General features: G+C 43.4%; 1 protein-coding gene across 1 annotated transcript in view; it reads right to left on the bottom strand.

Moving 5' to 3' along the window:
• Positions 1–2,430: 2,430 nt before the first annotated feature.
• Positions 2,431–21,474, bottom strand: part of LOC134310604 (carboxypeptidase Q-like) — a 41,065-nt gene continuing 22,021 nt past the window's right edge. The window contains exons 4-7 of the mRNA XM_062992236.1: positions 15,456–15,567; positions 13,732–13,823; positions 12,700–12,901; positions 2,431–2,796 (exon numbers count right to left, since the gene is read on the bottom strand). Of these exons, the coding sequence (XP_062848306.1) occupies positions 2,636–2,796; positions 12,700–12,901; positions 13,732–13,823; positions 15,456–15,567 (567 nt within the window). The 3' untranslated portion in view covers positions 2,431–2,635. The remainder of the gene's footprint in view (positions 2,797–12,699; positions 12,902–13,731; positions 13,824–15,455; positions 15,568–21,474) is intronic.

The following is a 21,474-nucleotide window of genomic DNA, read 5'->3' as shown; positions in this document are numbered from 1 at the left end:
ATTCTCACAGTTTCTCAGAAGCTGGAGCTGTAACACAAGTTTAAAAGTGAAACAGGGAGGAGAATCCAGATAAACACAGATACATGTGGAGCTGTAACACTGGATCTGACGCTTATTCCACACTAATGCAGATTCAGCTCATATTCACACTTAGATGACGTTTTACCGCACCGCTCAAGCCGAGTGCTGAACAAAGCGGCTGTTTGCGCCGCTTCTCATGTGAATGCGCCCGAGGTTGAGGTCCGAGAATGGGAATGTCGGCGTGCTGGATTCCTTATAACTGCTGCAGTTACGACCTCTGCTGGCTGATCGATGGTGCTGCACAGAGACGAGGGATCATGGAGATCAGTGCGTGACTACATGTGAACCCGCCTCATGCAAGAGAAATGTTAGTTGTGTGTTAGTCATGGCCCTCCTGGGACAAAAGTGTGAAAAAGTCAAATCTGGTAATTTGAAATGGGAGGGAAATAAGGGGGGGGGAAATATATATATATACACATACTCAGGCATAACATTATGACCACCTTCCTGATATTGTGTTGGTCCCCCTTTTGCTGCCAAAACAGCCCTGACCCGTCAAGGAATGGATCGGACTTGTCTGTCCAGCACGTCCCACAGATGCTGGATTGGGTTGAGATCTGGGGAATCTGGAGGCCAAGTCAACACCTCAGACCGACCGTTCCTGAAGCATTTTAGCTTCAGCATCATCCTGCTGAAAGAGGCCACAGCCATCAGGGAATAACATCTCCATGAGAGGGTAAACATGGTCTGCAACAATGCTTAGGTAGGAGCTACGTGTCAAAGTAGCCGTCGCCGGTTTACTTCTAATAGATACTGACCACAAATAAGAAACTGAATTAATGCACTTTATTTAGGAAATTAACATTTTATCAACAAGCATTTGTGAATAAAACATTTTGGATCATTTTAAAGCTACTAATCTTTAAAAACAGGTAATAATTTCACTTTCTCCTGTATGTATTTAATTATCTGCTGAACCTCTTGGTAGAAATACTACTACAAACAATAACACGTTGTAATTTCAGTATTTTGGATTATTCTGATGGGTTTAAGTGGCGGGTCAATATAAAAATCTGTACTATGAATGCGCTGGTAACTTCTGATGATGTGTGAACTCTTAAGCACGGGAACAATACACCATAAAGTACTACAAAGTTTTCTTCACCGACTCGATAATTCTGGTTATTTACGTTTAAGTTATGCGCTGCAGCTTTAGGTCGTTTATAGCTGAATAGAATGTGGAAAAATACAATGGAATCATGTCAGATGGATTTGTTACCAGATGGACTTGCCTACAGAAGTAAAAACATACAATGAAGCTGGAATAAACAAACGTTCTCGTCGTCACATGAATCAAGTCATGGAAAATCAGACTGTTCCCAAATAGCCGGCTTTGTTTTGGGAGGTGGTTTTCCTCTAATTAAATAAGGAACAGCAGGGGTAACGTAATCCAGAAGGTCAAACCCTTTAATGTAAACCAGCACTGATGACATTCAGCAAGATTACGGAACTAAAGGTGGAGCTGTGTGTTATGAGTATGTTGTCATTTTTTATTTTATTATAAGAAAAGATGACAGATCCTGCAAAATATTTCAATCTGATTTCTATATACACCCATCAGCCATAACATTAAAACCACCTGGTTTCTACACTCACTGTCCATTTTATCAGCTCCACTTACCATATAGAAGCACTTTGTAGTTCTACAATTACTGACTGTAGTCCATCTGTTTCTCTACATACTTTGTTACCCCCTTCCATGCTGTTCTTCAATGGTCAGAACCACACAGGACCACCACAGAGCAGGTATTATTTGGGTGGTGGATCATTCTCAGCACTGCAGTGACACTGACATGGTGGTGGTGTGTTAGTGTGTGTTGTGCTGGTATGAGTGGATCAGACACAGCAGCGCTGCTGGAGTTTGTAAACACCTCACTGTCACTGCTGGACTGAGAACAGTCCACCGACCAAAAATATCCAGCCAACAGCGCCCCGTGGGCAGCGTCCTGTGACCACTGATAAAAGTCTAGAAGATGACCGACTCAAACAGCAGCAATAGATGAGCGATCGTCTCTGACTTTACATCTACAAGGTGGAGCAGTTAGGTAGGAGTGTCTAATAGAGTGGACACGGTAATTAAAAACTCCAGCAGCGCTGCTGTGTCTGATCCACTCATACCAGCACAACACACACTAACACACCAGCACCATGTCAGTGTCACTGCAGTGCTGAGAATCATCCAGCACCTAAATAATACCTGCTCTGTGGTGGTCCTGTGGGGGTCCTGACCATTGAAGAACAGGGTGAAAGCAGGTTAAAAAAGCATGCAGAGAAACAGATGGACTACAGTCAGTAATTGTAGAACTACAATGTGCTTCTATATGGTAAGTGGAGCTGATAAAATGGACAGTGAGTGTAGAAACAAGGAGGTGGTTTTAATGTTATGCCTGACCATGAATGAATGAATATTATTAATTATAATATTGTTATTATTTTAATAATCAGGTTTAAACAGTGATAAATCTCTAACGACAAACGTCCCCGATCATTCGTACTGATTTCACTCTGGCATGCCGGTAAATGTAAGTAATCTGAATAACAGAACGTGAAACTGTTATCTGGGGAGCATCTCATCCAGATCTGCCACCACGTAGGACACCACGGCCCACACGGCCGAACACAGATTCATCTCGCTCGGGTTCTGCACCGTCATCATGTCAGCCTGAGTGTGGTGGAACCAGAAGTATCTGCCGTCCGCCGTATGCAGGCTGGCACCTAGAGACGAAGCCGTGAAGAAAACAGAAGATTAAACATCATGATGGATTGTTTTACTTCAGTCGTAGTGCTGAGAGAACACGTCGATGTACGAGGGTTCTTCAAAAAGTCTCCACACTTTTTAAACTCTATTTTTAATTTCAAAAACAAACTCCATCACTTTTCTACATGATCACCGTCTGATGCATTTTTATCAGCGCTGTAACAACGTTTTGATGCCGTCAGCGAAACATGTTCTTGGTTGAGCTCGTAGTCACTGGTGCAGCGCTGCTTTCACATCATCATCACAGAATCTTCTTCCCCTTAAAGCTTCTTTGAGCATCCAAAAAGGTGGAAATCAGACGGAGCTAAATCCGGACTATAAGCTTCTCTCAGTCTCTCAGAGCAACATATGCTGACCTCAAGAAAGCATCTTATTCAGGGACGTCCAAGGATATTCAAGTCACATTACATGCAAAGTTTCTTCTATTAAAATGTGGTGCAAAATTCAAGTGTTTTTAAAAGAAAACTTAATGTGACCATGGTAATTATTTGTTACAAAGGTGGCACGGTGGCACAGTGTCTAGGGTCCTTGCTGTGTGGAGTTTCCTCTGGATGCTCCAGTTTCCTCCCACAGTCCAAAGACATGCAGTCAGGATAATCGGAGCTATTTTGTAAATTGCTGTGTGTGTGTTCTGTGATGGACTGGCGACTTGTCGATGGTGTTTGCTGTCTTGTGCCCAGTGAATCAGACACTCCACCACCCTGACCAGGATAAAGCGGTAGTAAAACAGACAGTGAATGAATGAATATTATTAATTATAATATTGTTATTATGATTATCTGATTCTTCTTCTTCTAAAGTCTACTACTAAACACATAATGGTGACGCTTACGTACAACAATCCCGATAAAAAAAGAGACTGATGAACATTTTCCATTCTACAATCAAAGCAGATTGTTTCCATCTCGAGAATGAATGGGGAATAGAAGCACACATCTGTTGGTGCTTAATGAGTTCTCCAGTTTCAGGACTGTTTCCAGATGAGAGGAGCTCCGTCCAGAGAGCCGTCCTCGGCCGTTCTTAAGGAAATACGGGATTTAAAATAGTTCCTGCTTTAGAACACACTGTGCTGAAATGAAAAAGGACTTATGTGCTCTTATACAGTAGATGTCCAGTCCAATACTGAATATACACTATATGTATCACAGTACTGGTACACCCACACATCACAACTACAGGAGCTACACCAATCAGCCATAACATTAAAACTACCTACTTGTTGCTACACTCACTGTCCATTTTACCATATAGAAGCACTTTGTAGTTCTACAATTACTGACTGTAGTCCATCTGTTTCTCTGCATGCTTTGTTACCCCCTTTCACCCTGTTCTTCAATGGTCAGGACCCCACAGGACCACCACAGAGCAGGTATTATTTAGGTGGTGGATCATTCTCAGCACTGCAGTGACACTGACATGGTGGTGGTGTGTTAGTGTGTGTTGTGCTGGTATGAGTGGATCAGACACAGCAGCGCTGCTGGAGTTTTTAAACACCTCACTGTCACTGCTGGACTGAGAACAGTCCACCGACCAAAAATATCCAGCCAACAGCGCCCTGTGGGCAGCGTCCTGTGACCACTGATGAAGGTCTAGAAGATGACCGATTTAAACAGCAGCAATAGATGAGCGATCGTCTCTGACTTTACATCTACAAGGTGGACCGACTAGGTAGGAGTGTCTACTAGAGTGGACAGTGAGTGGACATGGTGTTCAAAAACTCCAGCAGCACTGCTGTGTCTGATCCACTCATACCAGCACAACACACACTAACACACCACCACCATTTCAGTGTCACTGCAGTGCTGAGAATGATCCAGCACCTAAATAATACCTGCTCTGTGGGGGTCCTGACCATTAAAGAAGAAGATGAAAGCAGGCTAAAAAGGTATGTAGAGAAATCGATGGACTACATTCAGTAATTGTAAAACTACAAAGTGCTTCTATATGGTAAGTGGAGCTGATAAAATGGACAGTGAGTGTAGAAACAAGGAGGTTGTTTTAATGTTATGGCTGATCGGTGTATAATGACATTCTAAATCCATACGCATTAACCTCTTAAAACCCGATATTTTTTTTATGCATTTTTCATCTTGTTTTTACCTCATTTATTTAGTCTAGGACTTTTGCTAACACGTGATGGCAGACAAAAGTGGCCCATTCATCCTGGAGAGCATTTAGGAGGTGAGACACTGATGTTGGAGGAGAGAACCTGACTCGTGATCTCTGTTCTAATTCATCCCAATAGTGTAAAGTAGTCAAAAAACATAGCATTGTTTCACAGCAAAAGGGGCCTGGGTGTTCCTCCACAGCCGGGAGGCCAGGGTCTTTTGTGTGTCCATGTGGGTTTCCTTTTGGTGCTTCGGTTTCCTCCCACAAGTCCAAAGACATGCAGTTGTTCAATGAATCAGACCCATCACGACCCTGACCAGGATAAAGCAGTGGTAAAACAGACAGTGAATGAATGAATGTAGTGGGGGGTTGATACCTGCCTAAAATCCTAAAATGGCACAGATAATTTAAATAAAGACATAAAATGACTCTTTTTTTTGCATTTTCTCCCCATTTTCCCTCACGATTTGTCTTCCGCTGCTGAGGGATACCCGATTGCATCGGAGGAGAGCACGTCGCTGCACACTCTTCTCGCCCCTGCATTCTGCACAGGCGTCTCTTCCGCCAATCAGGGTCCTTACACAGTGTATGAAGATCCCACCCACACACACAGTCCAGTCGTCCCGCACTAGCAGACACGGTGGCCAGTTAGTATCTGCTGCAGGCACTGCCAATTATGCCAATTATGGATTTCAGAATCTCGGTGCTGGTGTGCTAGTGGACTATCCTGCTGTGCCACCTGGGCGCCGCCCAAATACCTTTTAATATCACTTCATTTCAAATTTTGATTATTTTTTTATAAATTTATATTTTGTTTATGCTTATTCTCCCTTTTTCTCCCTTTTAGCGCGTCCAATTGCCCGATTGCATCATGCTTCCTCTCCACCAATGCCCATCCCTGCTCTGATTGAGGAGAACGAAGCTAACCCACACCCCCTCCGACACGTGGGCAGCAGCCGTATGCATCTTATCACCCACACTTTGACGAGTGCAGTGCAGCTCAGCGTTGTGTACGGAGAGACACACCCTGAGAGCACTCTATTCTCATCTCTGTGCAGGCGCCATCAATCAGCCAGCAGAGGTCGTAATTGCACCAGTCATGTGTGAGAGACCCTAGCCGGCTTAGTCCCGCCCATATCTGCAGAGCTGAGATTCGATACGATGTATTCGAGATCCCAGCTCTGGTTCCAGCGTGTGTTTTTACCGCTGCGCCACCTGAGCGGCCTCTAAAATTTTGATTTTGATGGAACTTAAAGAGCGTTCTAATTTTAACGGTTCTGTCTGCCTAACAGACCTGCCCAATCTCTCAACAGATTACAGAACGTAGATAGCAATCTCCATCTCAGCGTAGTTCCTCGGTGTAGCTTTTTATGTTTAGACAGCTCGATGCAAGTGTGACTCATTTGTTAACATTTCAGTTTCAAAACTGGACGCCTCACATTTTCCAAACGAAACGAGTGATGACAATCAATTCATCAGAATTAGACTGTATTTACAGTTAATACACTGAGCAACAGTTAATGGTAACATTTCAGATAACTGAAGGTCCTTTGGCAGACGTAAAACCCAAGGCTAGGTTTACATGAACTTTGTTGGCACGAGTCAATGCATGACTTAATGCATGATAAACGGTTTGAGTTTCCCACCAGTACCAGCGATGCACATCAACGGTTTGTTTTGTTTTGTAAACGCAGCCAACCAAGATCAAATTTAAACACCCGGACTGCAACGTTAAATTTAATATATTCTCCAAGGACTTAAAATCTAAAGAAATTCAGCAAAGGAACAGAAATCATACGAGCAACTGATTGTGTAACGTCACCCTCTTAAATCTAATAAAGAGACTGGAACAAATCAAAACGCTTTTCAGTGGTACCTTGAAATGCAACGTCAATTGGTTCTGAGCGTGAGTTTCAAGGTATTTTTTCCCATAAGGATGTTTGGGAAACCTGTTAATGCATCCATGGTCCTGTAGAACTGCAGATATTTTAGTCTAATGTAAAATAATGAGGTTGTTTTTAACACTTTTATACACTGAAAATAAAACAAATATAATATAAAAACACTGAAATACAATTAAAAACAGTTACACATCAATAAACATACAATAAAAGCTGCACTTTAGCTTTACTTTACTATTTTCTTATGCCTCTTTTTTGTTGTTTATGCATTTTCTCCCTTTTTCTCCCGACTTTTTAGCGCATCCAATTGCCCGATTGCGTCATGCTTCCTCTCCACTAATGCTGACCCCCGCTCTGATTTGAGGAGAACAAAGCTAACCCACGCCCCCTCCGACACGTGGGCAGCAGCCGTATGCATTTTGTCACCCACACTTTGACGAGTGCTAATGTGGATCAGCACTGTGTATGGAGAGACACACCCTGACAGCACTCTTTTCCCGTCTCTGTGCAGGCGCCATCAATCAGCCAGCAGAGGTCGTAATTGCATCAGTTATGAGAGAGTCCCCATCCGGCTTAATCCCACCCATATATGAACAACAGGCCAATCGTCTGCCGGATGGCAGAGCTGAGACTCAATAGGATGTATTCGAAATCCCAGCTCTGGTGTTCTAGCGTGTGTATTTACCGCTGCACCACCTGAGCGGCCTTTTCTTATGCTTCTTAATTAGTGGAGGAACTTATGAGCAGTAACAATAAAGAGAAGTTTAGTGCTCCTGTCTCCTTCTTTTACTACATTAAACCACGTTAAGCTTTATTTAGACTCTGGGAGAAGCTGATTCTGATTCTCACAGTTTCTCAGAAGCTGGAGCTGTAACACAAGTTTAAAAGTGAAACAGGGAGGAAAATCCAGATAAACACAGATACATGTGGAGCTGTAACACTGGGTCTGACGCTTATTCCACACTAATGCAGATTCAGCTCATATTCACACTGCTTAAGCCGAGTGCTGAGTTCAACACACGTTGAGTTTAAGGGAAACGTTGAGTTTAAGGGTGCAAATTTCTCAACGATGGGCGTTGAGCTTCAAAGATTTTGAGTTTAGGGGATGTTGAGCTACAAGGTACCAATGTATATTTTCTTTATCTGCCTCTATATAGGCTATATGAAAGTTCCTAAGATAAATACGCCTCTGTTCGTCGCTATTTGATTACAAACATTTGTTATTGTTAACATTATTTAGAGAAAAACAAACTATGGTGATGAACAGTGTTTTTATTTTGATAATATAGTGTGTTTTTACTTCGGGGACAAATTACTGTCAATGTAACCTTTTTCATGGTACCAGAGCAGAGTTAAACCGTCTTTTACAACCCACCGGTTTAACAGCGAACCGTCATGGATAACTTCCCTCAAACCACATAACGGAACGGAAAGCAGAAGCCAAGATGTGATAATTATAAAACTATATTTTTAACAACAAGAAGTGAAATAAAAAATAAAAGCTGATCTGTGTAGGGACTGAAGGGGAAGAGAGGAACAAAACGCGCCCCCACACACTTTTGGGTCTTTTGTGCAAGAAGTTCAGTTTCCGTGAGCTGAACTTGATCGGGATTGGTTTGACTGGTTTTAAACTGGAGCTCCATTTTATTTCGGACTCGGCACAAGAAGCCATATGTTATAAACTCTTTCTGACAGTGAAGGTTTTTCTTACTATAATGGGTTTTAAGTACCTGGGGACACTCGTGCAGAAACAGATCCACGTGTAGATGATGGATTCTTGATATTTTTGGACCCATAACCCTGTCGACTCTGCGCTCTAACCACAGCTTCCGAAGAAGCGGGGATATACGGAGAAAGCATTTCACGTGTGTTAGAACATCAAGAGATCTTAAAGAAATCTTGCTGTTTAGATCCTTTGCAAAACCGTATGTATAGGAAGAAACTCATCACACACAGACAGAGTCCTTTAACTCCTGTAAGTTGTGAGGTGCGGCCTCCATGGATCGGACTTGTTTGTCCAGCACATCCCACAGATGCTCGATTGGATTGAGATCTGGGCAATTTGGAGGCCAAGTCAACACCTCAAACTGGTTGTTGTGCTCCTCAAACCGTTCCTGAAGCATTGTTGCTTTGTGGCAGGGAGCATCATCCTGCTGAAAGGGAATAGCGTCTCCATGAAAGGGTGAACATAGTCTGCAACAATGCTTAGGTAGGAGCTACGTGTCAAAGTAACATCCACATGGATGGCAGGACCCGAGGTTTCCCAGCAGAACGTCGCCCAAAGCATCACACTGCCTCCGCCGACTCGCCTTCTTCCCATAGTGCATCCTGGTGCCGTGTGTTCCCCAGGTAAGAGACACACACGCACCCGGCCGTCCACGTGATGCAAAAGAAAACGTGATTCATCAGACCAGGCCACCTTCTTCCAGTGCTCCGTGGTCCAGTTCCGATGCTCACGTGCCCATTGTTGGCGCTTTCGGCGGTGGACTGGGGTCAGCATGGGCACCCTGACTGGTCTGTGCCTATGTAGCACCATACACAACAAACTGTGATGCTCTGTGTATTCTGACACCTTTCTATCAGAACCAGCATGAACTTCTTCAGCAGTTTGAGCTACAGTAGCTCGTCTGTTGGATCGGACCACATGTGCATCAATGAGCCTTGGCCGCCCATGACCTTGTAACCGGTTTACCACTGTTCCTTCCTTGGACCACTTTTGATAGATACTGACCACTGCAGACCGGGACACACCCCACAGGAGCTGCAGTTTTGAAGATGCTCTGACCCGGTCGTCTAGCCATCACAATTTGACCCTTGCCCATTTTTCCTGCTTCTAACATCAACTTTGAGGATAAAATGTCCCCCCTAACCCCATTTCCCAAACAGGTGCCGTGATGAAGAGATAATCAGTGTTATTCACTTCCCCTGTCAGTGCTCAGAATGTTATGCCTGGTTGGTGTATATTAACACATAAAGGCATTATACATTATCCTTATTCATACAGATGTCTAATGCCTCCAGACAGTAGGGAAGGTGCTCGTACTGGAAGGTGGGGGTTTGACGGAGGGTAGAAGAAGCTCATTCATCAATCATGTGTATTTCTGATCAGATACACCTCATCCAGTCTGAGCAGGCTGCATGAAACCTAATGTGGCTTAATGTTGGAACTTGTTCATGTCTGTTTATTATAACCGATTACTGACACCTCATGATAAATCCCAGACATTCATGTTAATCTTTCTTACATCATAACTTATACAGAAAGCAGCCTAATGAAGATTTGTGCAACACAACGGTGCATTTAGACAGTAAATATGATTAATTGTTTTAAGGGGAAAACAATCAATGGGCTAAATATAACTCAAACAACAAGAGCTACTGGTTTTCCAACTGGTGTTTTAGATGTCTGGCTACATTGGTATATGTCCTGTATGTGCACATGTAATCCGACCAGGCATAACATTATGAGCACTGAGAGGTGAAGTGAATAACACTGATGATCTCTTCATCACGGCACCTGTTAGTGGGGGGGATATATTAGGCAGCAAGTGACATCTTATCCTCAAAGTTGATGTTAGAAGCAGGAAAAATGGGCGAGCGTGAGGATCTGTGCGAGTTTGACACGACTAGGTCGGAGCATCTCCAAAAACTGCAGCTCTTGTGGGGTGTTCCCGGTCTGCAGTGGTCAGTATCTATCAAAAGTAAACCGGCGACAGGGTCATGGGCGGCCAAGGCTCACTGATGCACGTGTGGTCCGATCCAACAGACGAGCTACTGTAGCTCAAACTGCTGAAGAAGTTCATGCTGGTTCTGATAGAAAGGTGTCAGAATACACAGAGCAGCACAGTTTGTTGCGTATGGGGCTGCAAAAGAAGGACCAACACAATATTAGGAGAGTGGTCATAATGTTATGCCTGATCGGTGTGTGTTGTAGATGCCACAAGAAGAAGAAGACAATGGCAAGTCAGACGTGCAGCAATTCTCATTCATTTTCAATCAGAGCTGTGATTTCCGGCGACAGGAGGCAGCGTAACGTTGGCTTTGTTTTTTTTTTGTATTTTTTTTTGTTTTTTTTTATTATAAATTTTTACCCCTTTTTCTCCCCTTTTTTAGCGCATCCAATTGTTCAATTAGCATCATGCTTCCTCTCTGTCCATGCCGAACCCCGCCCCGACGGAGGTGATTGAAGCTAACCCGTATCCCCTCCGAAACACGAGCAGCAGCCAGATGCATCTTTGCCACCCACACATCGACGAGTCTGGCGCCACCTAGCGTCGCATGCGGAGAGACACACCCCAAGGGCACCCCTGCCCATCTCTGTGTAAGCGCCTCCAATCAGCCGGCAGAGAACGCAATCGCATTCTGACAGAGAGAGACCCACATCCGGTTCCCTGTCCCACCCCCCAACTGAGCAACCGGCCAATCGTTGCTCATATAGCCACTCAGCTTCGAACCGGTAAAGCAAGGCTGGATTCGATACGACGCTTCTCAGAATCCAGCCCTGGTTGCAGCGCGTTTCTTTTTACCGCTGCGCCACCTGAGCGGCACGTTGGCTTTGTTTAAGCTCATGCCAACTAGGAGCGAGGCAATGTGGCGATTACCAATGGGCCTTATTACCTCCAGCGTGAAACACTACGCTCTATTTTGGGTTCCTAGATAATCGTTCCTCACAGTCACGGCATCAAACTTCTACAAACAGACGCAGCTATCACAAAGATTAAACAGTTTTCTTATCATGTTGACCACACAGACAGTGATGGACTACACAGGGATTAAATTTATAGACGAGAGATTTCCCTCCAGGATTTTTATATTTATAGGAACACGTCTGATTTCTGGTCAAAGTGCTTTTTTCTAAACGCTCTGTAGATACTAGAGAGTAAAGTACGCTGTACTGTACGGCATTTGCTTTTTTTGCTTGCCGTCAGTTAAACGTCAGGCAACCAAACGCAGATGATGATGATGCTTCCTGTGTGAACACAGGCTAGGCTGTTCAGCCACCCTCCCGCTCAGACACAGCCAATCATGTCTGTGTAACTACTGTTACAAACTATTACACGTAAAATTCAAAACGTTTTACCCTACGTCTAACTCAAACCTAATAGTAACTGATCTCGGCTCTGCTACCGGTCGGCTGGGCGCCATCTAGCAGGCAGAATTGCTGAGTCTGCTGGGTGGGAACTGACCAGACTAAAAAGTGGGTGGTGTCTTCAAACAAGGATTTTTACATCACTATATTATAGAGGACATTTTGAGCATATCTGAATATACAGAGGAACCTCTATGTAACGGACTAAAAGGGGGCACTGGTCCGTAAAATGTGATGGTCCGAAACAGATTGTTTTTTTGTTTTACCCTACGTCTAACTCAAACCTAAAAGTAACTGATCTCAGCTCTGCTACCGGTCAGCTGGGCGCCATCTAGCAGGCACATCTGGCAGTGCTTGCAGCAGTCAAAACTGGCCACTGAGTCTGCTGTGTGGGAAAAGACCAGACTAAAAAGTGGGTGGGGTCTTTGGGATTACGCAAAATCAAGAGAAAAAGGGGGAAAAATGCAGCAATGAATAGAAAATGTGTCTACAAAACACATAAATGAGGGTAATTACAATCCCACAGTTTCTTATGAGCTTAATTCCTCTTCATACTGATAAATGCAGCACGGCTATTATATCATACAGATGAATTTATTTATAATGTCAGAGCCACCGAGAGTAGTGCAGCCCTTGACATTGCCGTTAATACATTTTAGTAGGCTAATGTGCATTTAAACACAGACAGGGACTAAGACCCAGTCTGCACTCTTGCACAACCGCTAAACTTGCACAAACCAGACGCTGCGCCTAGAACTGACCTGGTACTCCGGCCTCCATCCACATATTCACGTCTGTTCCTTCTGCATGCTTCTCCAGGGACGTGACGTTAATGGGTGCCAGCAGTTTCATTACTTCTGTCATGATGGCTCTCGCCTTATCACTGCCAGTGAACTGCAGTCCAACGGGGGCAAACGTACCCAGATCTGACTCCATCACCAGGTCAAAGTTTGAGATGTTCGCCTGGAGAGGGACAAACGTCACAGTCCATTTCTACACTCACTGTCCATTTCATCAGCTCCACTTAACACATACAAGCACTTTGTAGTTCTACAATTACTGACTGTAGTCCATCTGTTTCTCTACATGCTTTGTTAGCCTGCTTTCACCCTGTTCTTCAATGGTCAGGACCCCCACAGGACCACCACAGAGCAGGTATTATTTAGGTGGTGGATGATTCTCAGCACTGCAGTGACACTGACATGGTGGTGGTGTGTTAGTGTGTGTTGTGCTGGTATGAGTGAATCAGACACAGCAGCGCTGCTGGAGTTTTTAAATACCGTGTCCACTCACTGTCCACTCTATTAGACACTCCTACCTAGTCGGTGCAGCTTGTAGATGTAAAGTCAGAGACGATCGCTCATCTATTGCTGCTGTTTGTGTCGGTCATCTTCTAGACTTCCATCAGTGGTCACAGGACGCTGCCCACGGGGCGCTGTTGGCTGGATATATTTCTGGTTGGTGGACGATTCTCAGTCCAGCAGTGACAGCGCTGCTGTGTCTGATCCACTCATACCAGCACAACACACACTAACACACCACCACCATGTCAGTGTCACTGCAGTGCTGAGAATCATCCACCACCTAAATAATACCTGCTCTGTGGTGGTCCTGTGGGGGTCCTGACCACTGAAGAACAGGGTGAAAGCAGATGGACTACATTCAGTAATTGTAGAACTACAAAGTGCTTCTATGTGGTAAGTGGAGCTGATAAAATGGACAGTGAGTGTAGAAATGTAAGTAATGTAAGTAATACAGTTAAAAACATTAATATAAGAAGGAGGTAAAAGTACTTTGTGCTGTTGGTAGTACTGCATAGCTCCCACTCCTCCGGCTTCCTCCGCCGACCACAGCACGGCCCTCAGTGTTCTCTTCGGACGCAGCCCTGGGGAAAAAGAAACGGGCAGCGTGAGGAAACCACAAATAATTTCACATTTCTTTCATAACGTCGCAGTGTTGGAGAGGTCGAGTTCACAAACAAACAAAAATATATTCCTACGTATGAATTATGGACTGAAATGGATGTGAAATAACCTTTCTAGATGGTGACCCAAAGGCTTATACATCCATACAAATGCATTCTAATGCAAAGACAAGCGTACCGCAGGAGCATTTTACTCAAAATTAAGCTCCAGATGAGCATCATGCTGGTGAATCAGCTGGCTGTATGAGCGACTGACCGAGTCCAGATACGGCTATACGGCAGGGCAGAACAGGTCACTTCCATCAGCAGAAGCATTATGAGTAAATCTGCCGACCCTATCTGTCTGATCTCACTCAAAATAGATGCTATTTTAGGGGATTCGGATGGCGTGATATCTTCATGTTCAGCATAATAGAAAATGAAAATGAAAGATAGTGGTTATAAAAGATGTAATACCTCAGAAACACCTTTAACACTTCACTTCATAGGAGCCAGTCTACTGCTGCCAAAAAAAAGGGCTCAGCACCTTTACAATCTTAAAGATTTGGGGGGATGCAAGGATGTGTGGGCAAGATGTACCATGCTGATACACTCCAACCCAAAAAGACTGAACACTGTCCTTAAATCAAAAGAGCTTCAACAAAGTATGAGTTTAAGGGTGTGAATATTTATGCACACTCATTATTGTAGGTTTTTTATTTTTATTCCTCCCCCATCACACAAACCTGCCATTGTAACAGGGTGTGTTGACGTTTTTTTCTACACCGATCAGCCATAACAATAAAACCACCTCCTTGTTTCTACACTGTCTATTTTATCAGCTCCACTTACCATATAGAAGCACTTTGTAGTTCTACAATTACTGACTGTAGTCCATCTGTTTCACCCTGTTCTTCAATGGTCAAAACCCCCACAGGACCACCACAGAGCAGGTATTATTTAGGTGGTGGATCATTCTCAGCACTGCAGTGACACTGACATGGTGGTGGTGTGTTAGTGTGTGTTGTGCTGGTATGAGTGGATCAGACACAGCGACGCTGCTGGAGTTTTTAAACACCGTGTCCACTCACGGTCCACTCTATTAGATACTCCTACGTAGTTGGTCCACCTCGTAGATGTAAAGTCAGAGACGATCGCTCATCTATTGCTGCTGTTTGAGTCGGTCGTCTTCTAGACCTTCATCAGTGGTCAAAGGACGCTGCCCATGGGGCGCTGTTGGCTGGATATTCTTGGTTGGTGGACTATTCTCAGTCCAGAAGTGACCACTCATACCAGCACAACACACACTAACACACCACCACCATGTCAGTGTCACTGCAGTGCTGAGAATGATCCACCACCTAAATAATACCTGTTCTGTGGTGGTCCTGTGGGGGTCCTGACCATTGAAGAACAGAGTGAAAGGGGGCTAACAAAACATGCAAAGACGCAGATGGACTACAGTCAGTAATTGTAGAACTACAAAGTGCTTCTATATGGTAAGTGGAGCTGATAAAATGGACAGTGAGTGTAGAAACAAGGAGGTGGTTTTAATGTTATGGCTGATCGGTGAACTCTCATTTTCATCTTTATTCCAAAGGCCCAGATTATTACCTAGATCTTTGATCAGTGACAAGGCCTCCCAGGAAATGGCCACTCCACCTCCATCATCCATCGCCCCCTGTCCCACGTCCCAACTGTCCAAGTGGCCACTCAGCAGAACTACCTGATGAGGAGGAAAAAAACATCAAAAACATCACAAATTTACATTTTGCTGTGAAATTCATAATTTATAAAATATGAGGTGCAGCAAGAGGCGGTCCTAACAATCATACTGTAATTAAGTTAGTGTAACAGACTATTGTGTTCTGTATATTGCTGACGATGTCTGATGTGTGTGTTTACGTATTGAGAGAATTTTGTCCTTTTGGTGATTCCATAATCAATGATAAAGTGTCGCTTCTCTACACACGTGATCATCTCTGTAGTCTGTGCTCAAAAGAACAAGCCAGTAAAGTATTCTGCTCCCGATGGTTTGTCTATGTACAGTTTGTTTCTTTCTTTATAAACTCAGCAAACTCTAAAGGCGCTCGGTTACACTCGCAATTAATTAGACAAAACCGAGTTATGAAGACTCCCAACCGATTCTGTGGACGCAGAGAGGGGTGTGTCAAAACACGGACGAGTATTTACGTAACCGTTAAGGTAGCTGTGCTGTGTATTGTAGCTTCCATTTATTCTATCAATTAATTATCACATAATTTATGTGTTATTTAAAGACCGCGTGAAATGTGACACTTTTCTTTGCAAATCCGTGAAGTCTGTGATAAAACAAAAAAAAAAGAGGTCCGTAAAATTAAGCACATTTTCCCATAAATTAAGTAGGGTCCTAAATATAACATGTTAATAGAGAATCACACATTGAACACAAATGACATTCTAAAAACACTAAATATTTTTTGTTGATGATTTCTTTCAGCTTCTCTTCTTCTTGGGATTGGCACTAAGGGTGCACTGATGTGTGTCCCTCTAATGGATAGGTTCACATTACGGCCCTTACCATTACGCCTCAAAATGCTTTTGTTAAAAGGCTGATGTAAATGTGTCAGCTGATAGCAAGTAGCAAGTGTCTAGCAACTGTTTAGTTTTGCATTATGTGTTGTTAAGAGCATATACTCATAGTCCAGTAACCCAGGGTAAAGAAAGCAAATAAACCTCTTAGTTATTACAGTGGTACCTGGGCGGCACGGTGGCTAAGTACGTGGCACTGTCGCTTCACAGCAAGAAGGTCCTGGGTTCGATCCCCAGGTGGGGCGGTCCGGGTCCTTTCTGTGTGGAGTTTGCATGTTCTCCCCGTGTCTGTGTGGGTTTCCTCCAGGAGCTCCGGTTTCCTCCCACAGTCAAAAGACATGCAAGTGAGGTGAATTGGAGACACAAAATTGTCCATGACTGTGTTTGATATTAAACTTGTGAACTGATGAATCTAGTGTAATGAGTAACTACCGTTCCTGTCCACAAAGTTGAATCAGTTCATCTGGACACAAGTTTGTTGTAGAGATACGTTTCGTCACTCAATCCGAATGACTTCTTCAGTCTGAGCTGGTGGTGAATACCCCAACCTTATATGCAGTTGATTTGCATAACGACTGATCACCACCCACTGCATAACAATGGAACCGGTGATCAGGTCCATATGTAATTCACAATGACCATTAATTACAATGGCCATGTGTGTCTTTCACTCATGATTGGGGTAAAGCTCCTATTACGGCGTTGTATAATGGTGAGAGATGTACTCTCAGGCCCCCTCCCCGGTTCTTTACCCCAATCATGTGTGAAAAACACACATGGCCATTGTAATGGCCGGGCGAACAGCATCCCCACAGACACTACGGCCAAGGATAGAGAGAAATCTCATGTCAAGAAGGCCCTGGGTGAATGTGGTTATCCCAACTGGGCATTCGTAAAAGCGGGAAAAATGCCCAAACACAGCTCCAGTGGATCGAAGGGAGGAGAAGAACAACCGCGGTCTAAACGCAAGCCAGTGGTGATTCCGTATGTGGCAGGAGTATCGGAACAATTAAGACGGATATTCTCCAAACACTGTGTTTCAGTTGCTGTCAAACCCCAGAACACGCTACGCCAGAAATTAGTTCACCCTAAGGACCGGGTTCCTCGACACAAACAGAGTAACGTAGTGTATGCTGTTAGGTGTCGGGAGGATTGTCGGGAACTGTACATCGGGGAAACTAAACAGCCACTGGTGAAACGGATGGCCCAACATAGAAGATCGACCTCTTCTGGCCAGGACTCTGCGGTTTACACCCACCTGCAAGCCAGCGGCCACTCATTTAATGATGAAGATGTGCAGATCCTTGACAAGGAGGAACGCTGGTTTGAACGGGGAGTCAAAGAGGCCATTTACGTGAAGAGGGAACGACCATCCCTGAACCGGGGAGGGGGCCTGAGAGTACATCTCTCACCATCATACAACGCCGTAATAGGAGCTTTACCACAATCATGTGTGAAAGACACACATGGCCATTGTAATTAATGGTCATTGTGAATTACATATGGACCTGATCACCGGTTCCATTGTTATGCAATGGACAGTGATCGGTCGTTATGCAAATCAACTGCATATAAGGTCGGGGTATTCAACACCAGCTCAGACTGAAGAAGTCATCGGATTGAGTGACGAAACGTATCTCTACAACAAACTTGTGTCCAGATGAACTGATTCAACTTTGTGGATTTGTGTACCTGGATTATTGAGCATGCATCAACAGATACCGTTCCTGTCATGAATGTAACCAAAGTGTAAAACATGACGTTAAAATCCTAATAAACAAACTGTGGTACCTTGAAACTCAACGTCAATTGGTTCTGTGAGTAGCGTTGAGTTTCAAGGTATTTTTTCCCATAAGGATGTTTGGGAAACCTGTTAAAAGTTTTAGGTTAATGTAAAATAATGATGTTGATTTTGACACTTATACACTGAAAATAACACAAATATAATATAAACACACTGAAATACAAAGCTGATTCTGATTCTCACAGTTTTTCAGAAGCTGGAGCTGTAACACAAGTTTAAAAGTGAAACAGGGAGGAGAATCCAGATAAACACAGATACACGTGGAGCTGTAACCCTGGATCTGACGCTTATTCCACACTGATGCAGATTCAGATCAGATTCACACTTTGATGACGTTTTACTGCAGCGCTCAAGCCGAGCGCTGAACAAAGCGGCTGTTCATTGTTTATCTGAAATTAAATAAATACATTAAAAAAAAAAAAAAAAACGGAATATGTTGAGTTTTTGAGTTTAAGGGAACAAATTTCTCAACGAAGGGTTGAGTTACAAGGTACCACTGTTTTAGTTTAAGGCTACCTAATAAAAATCTATAGAAGTTAGAGGTGCATTTTAGCCATCATGGTAAACTGAGTAAAAGGAAACATTAAGAGTTATGATGATCCATCTACCAAGGACACAGACATGAACTGAACACCGGGGGGACCAAACTTTTTGGGTGGTTCCCTGCCATTCTAAAACATTCCTGACATATCAACAACTGATTTGTACACTGCCAGATCCTAACATTATGTCAATCTAGCAAGTGAATTGTGTTTATTTATCATTTGTACATTTTAGGGCGTATCTGAAGCTCCTGGTCTCAAATCTGCTCTTGAATTTTGTAACAGTTCCATTCCAAAACTCCAAAACACTAAAACATCACGTCGTTTCTCACACCTGCTGGTTGCGTTCAGCTTATTTTGAGGCCGAGTTGCTAGAGACGACAGGAACAAAGATTCCTTGATGCCAGTTTCCTCTGGCCATTTTAATATTATGATTTGTATAATCAGAGAGAGAGGGCAGACAGACACTGCAGGAACATCCTAAACACAACAAAAACAGCAGTAACCAGGAAACAACTACATAATAACTACAAAACAAACAGTCACCATTACACTGCCTCACTGAACTGATGTGTTAAGATATATACACCGATCAGCCATAACATTAAAACCACCTCCTGGTTTCTACACTCACTGTCCATTTTATCAGCTCCACTTACCATATAGGAGCACTTTGTAGTTCTACAATTACTGACTGTAGTCCATCTGTTTCTCTACATGCTTTGTTAGCCCCCTTTCATGCTGTTCTTCAGTGGTCAGGACCCCCACAGGACCACCACAGAGCAGGTATTATTTAGGTGGTGGATGATTCTCAGCCCTGCAGTGACACTGACATGGTGGTGGTGTGTTAGTGTGTGTTGTGCTGGTATGAGTGGATCAGACACAGCAGCGCTGCTGGAGTTTTTAAACACCTCACTGTCACTGCTGGACTGAGAATAGTCCACCAACCAAAAATATCCAGCCAACAGCGCCCCGTGTGCAGCGTCCCGTGACCACTGATGAAGGTCTAGAAGATGACCGACTCAAACAGCAGCAATAGATGAGCGATCGTCTCTGACTTCACATCTACAAGGTGGACCGACCAGGTAGGAGTGTCTAACAGAGTGGACAGTGAGTGGACACGGTATTTAAAAACTCCAGCAGCGCTGCTGTGTCTGATATACTCATACCAGCACAACACACACTAACACACCACCACCATGTCAGTGTCACTGCAGTGCTGAGAATCATCCACCACCTAAATAATACCTGCTCTGTGGTGGTCCTGTGGGGGTCCTGACCATTGAAGAACAGGGTGAAAGCAGGTTAAAAAAGCATGTAGATAAACAGGTGGACTACAGTCAGTAATTGTAGAACTACAAAGTGCTTCTCAAACGTTCAGATCTCTGTACAGTTCACACTAAACCATTTTTGCCCTGATTTTCGCTCGCTGACAGGTCGTCGCTAGATGTATTGTGGTATCATTAAGCCCGTCGTCACCTCTCACGTGTGTTTTTGTGACTAAACGTAGTTTGAAAGACCAGACAGACCCGTCTGAGATTCCTCCTGGTGATAAATGGTGTAGTGTGTGACCCTCTATCGCAGATCAGTCGTGTAGTCTGAAAACCAAACGACTTAAAAGACCTGATTACAAGAGATCCAGTCGTGTAGTGTGAACTTGGCATTAGCCAGGCACAGGGTACATCGTGGACCCATCAGAAAAACCACCCAGCTTTGATGTGCCTTCTAAATGTGGAGCTGAGGCTTTAAGTTAAACATGCTTTTATGCATAAATAAAAACACATTTTTAGCACTTAAGGTGTAAGATAATATCACGTTTGGAAGAGGAGAGCACATTATTACTCAATTACACATGTAAAATGTAAAAGACTTTTTACATATACATGACTACACTAAAATCACAGATTTAAACACATAACCACAGTACACATGGACACTTTAGCTTTCCTCTGCACTGTTTGTCTTCTTTATATTGTATATCCTATATTTTATACATCTATTATTCTGTATTACCCTTGTTTTTACCACGTGTACAGTCTTGGTGCAGGTACAAATGTAACAAAAGTCTTAAATCTTTATAATCAGGAAAAACAAATAATAAAATTAAGACTAGAAGAAGCATCAGTGGCACCAAACGATAAAATAACAACACAGTTTTGTTTTAACTTAGCGTGTCTGATATGAAACCATTAACATGAATAATGTCTAAATGAGCAGAACAAACTCTGAAATTTTTCCTTCTTAATGTCACATTTTGTTTAATTACTATTAAGCAGGCAGATGTTCTAGTTTCATCTTTTAAACCTTTTAAGGAGAAATAATTACAGATTTAGATGAGCTGTTTTAGCAGTGATGGTAATGACATGTTAATCGTGTAGTGATGCACCATCCAGGCCGAGCGATATATTGCAAATACTTGACTGTGACGTTTGTTTAACTTTGTTAGCATCAAGCCTATAGCAAGCAGTTCTAAAATACATTCATTCAATCTTTCCTTAACATTGTATGTTAATCTGAAATGACACCCTTGAACATAATAGCTTCATTGATTAATTTATCAGTCGATTAGGACCACCATGTGTGTTGTGCTGGTATGAGTGGATCAGACACAGCAGCGCTGATGGAGTTTTTAAACACCTCACTGTCACTGCTGGACTGAGAATAGTCCACCAGCCAAATATATCCAGCCAACAGCGCCCCGTGGGCAGCGTCCTGT

Source organism: Trichomycterus rosablanca, chromosome 3 (genome assembly GCF_030014385.1).
Source record: "Trichomycterus rosablanca isolate fTriRos1 chromosome 3, fTriRos1.hap1, whole genome shotgun sequence".
Taxonomy (NCBI): domain Eukaryota; kingdom Metazoa; phylum Chordata; class Actinopteri; order Siluriformes; family Trichomycteridae; genus Trichomycterus; species Trichomycterus rosablanca.
The sequence above is the reverse complement of the archived record's forward strand: the minus strand, read 5'-3'. Positions and strand labels throughout refer to the sequence as shown.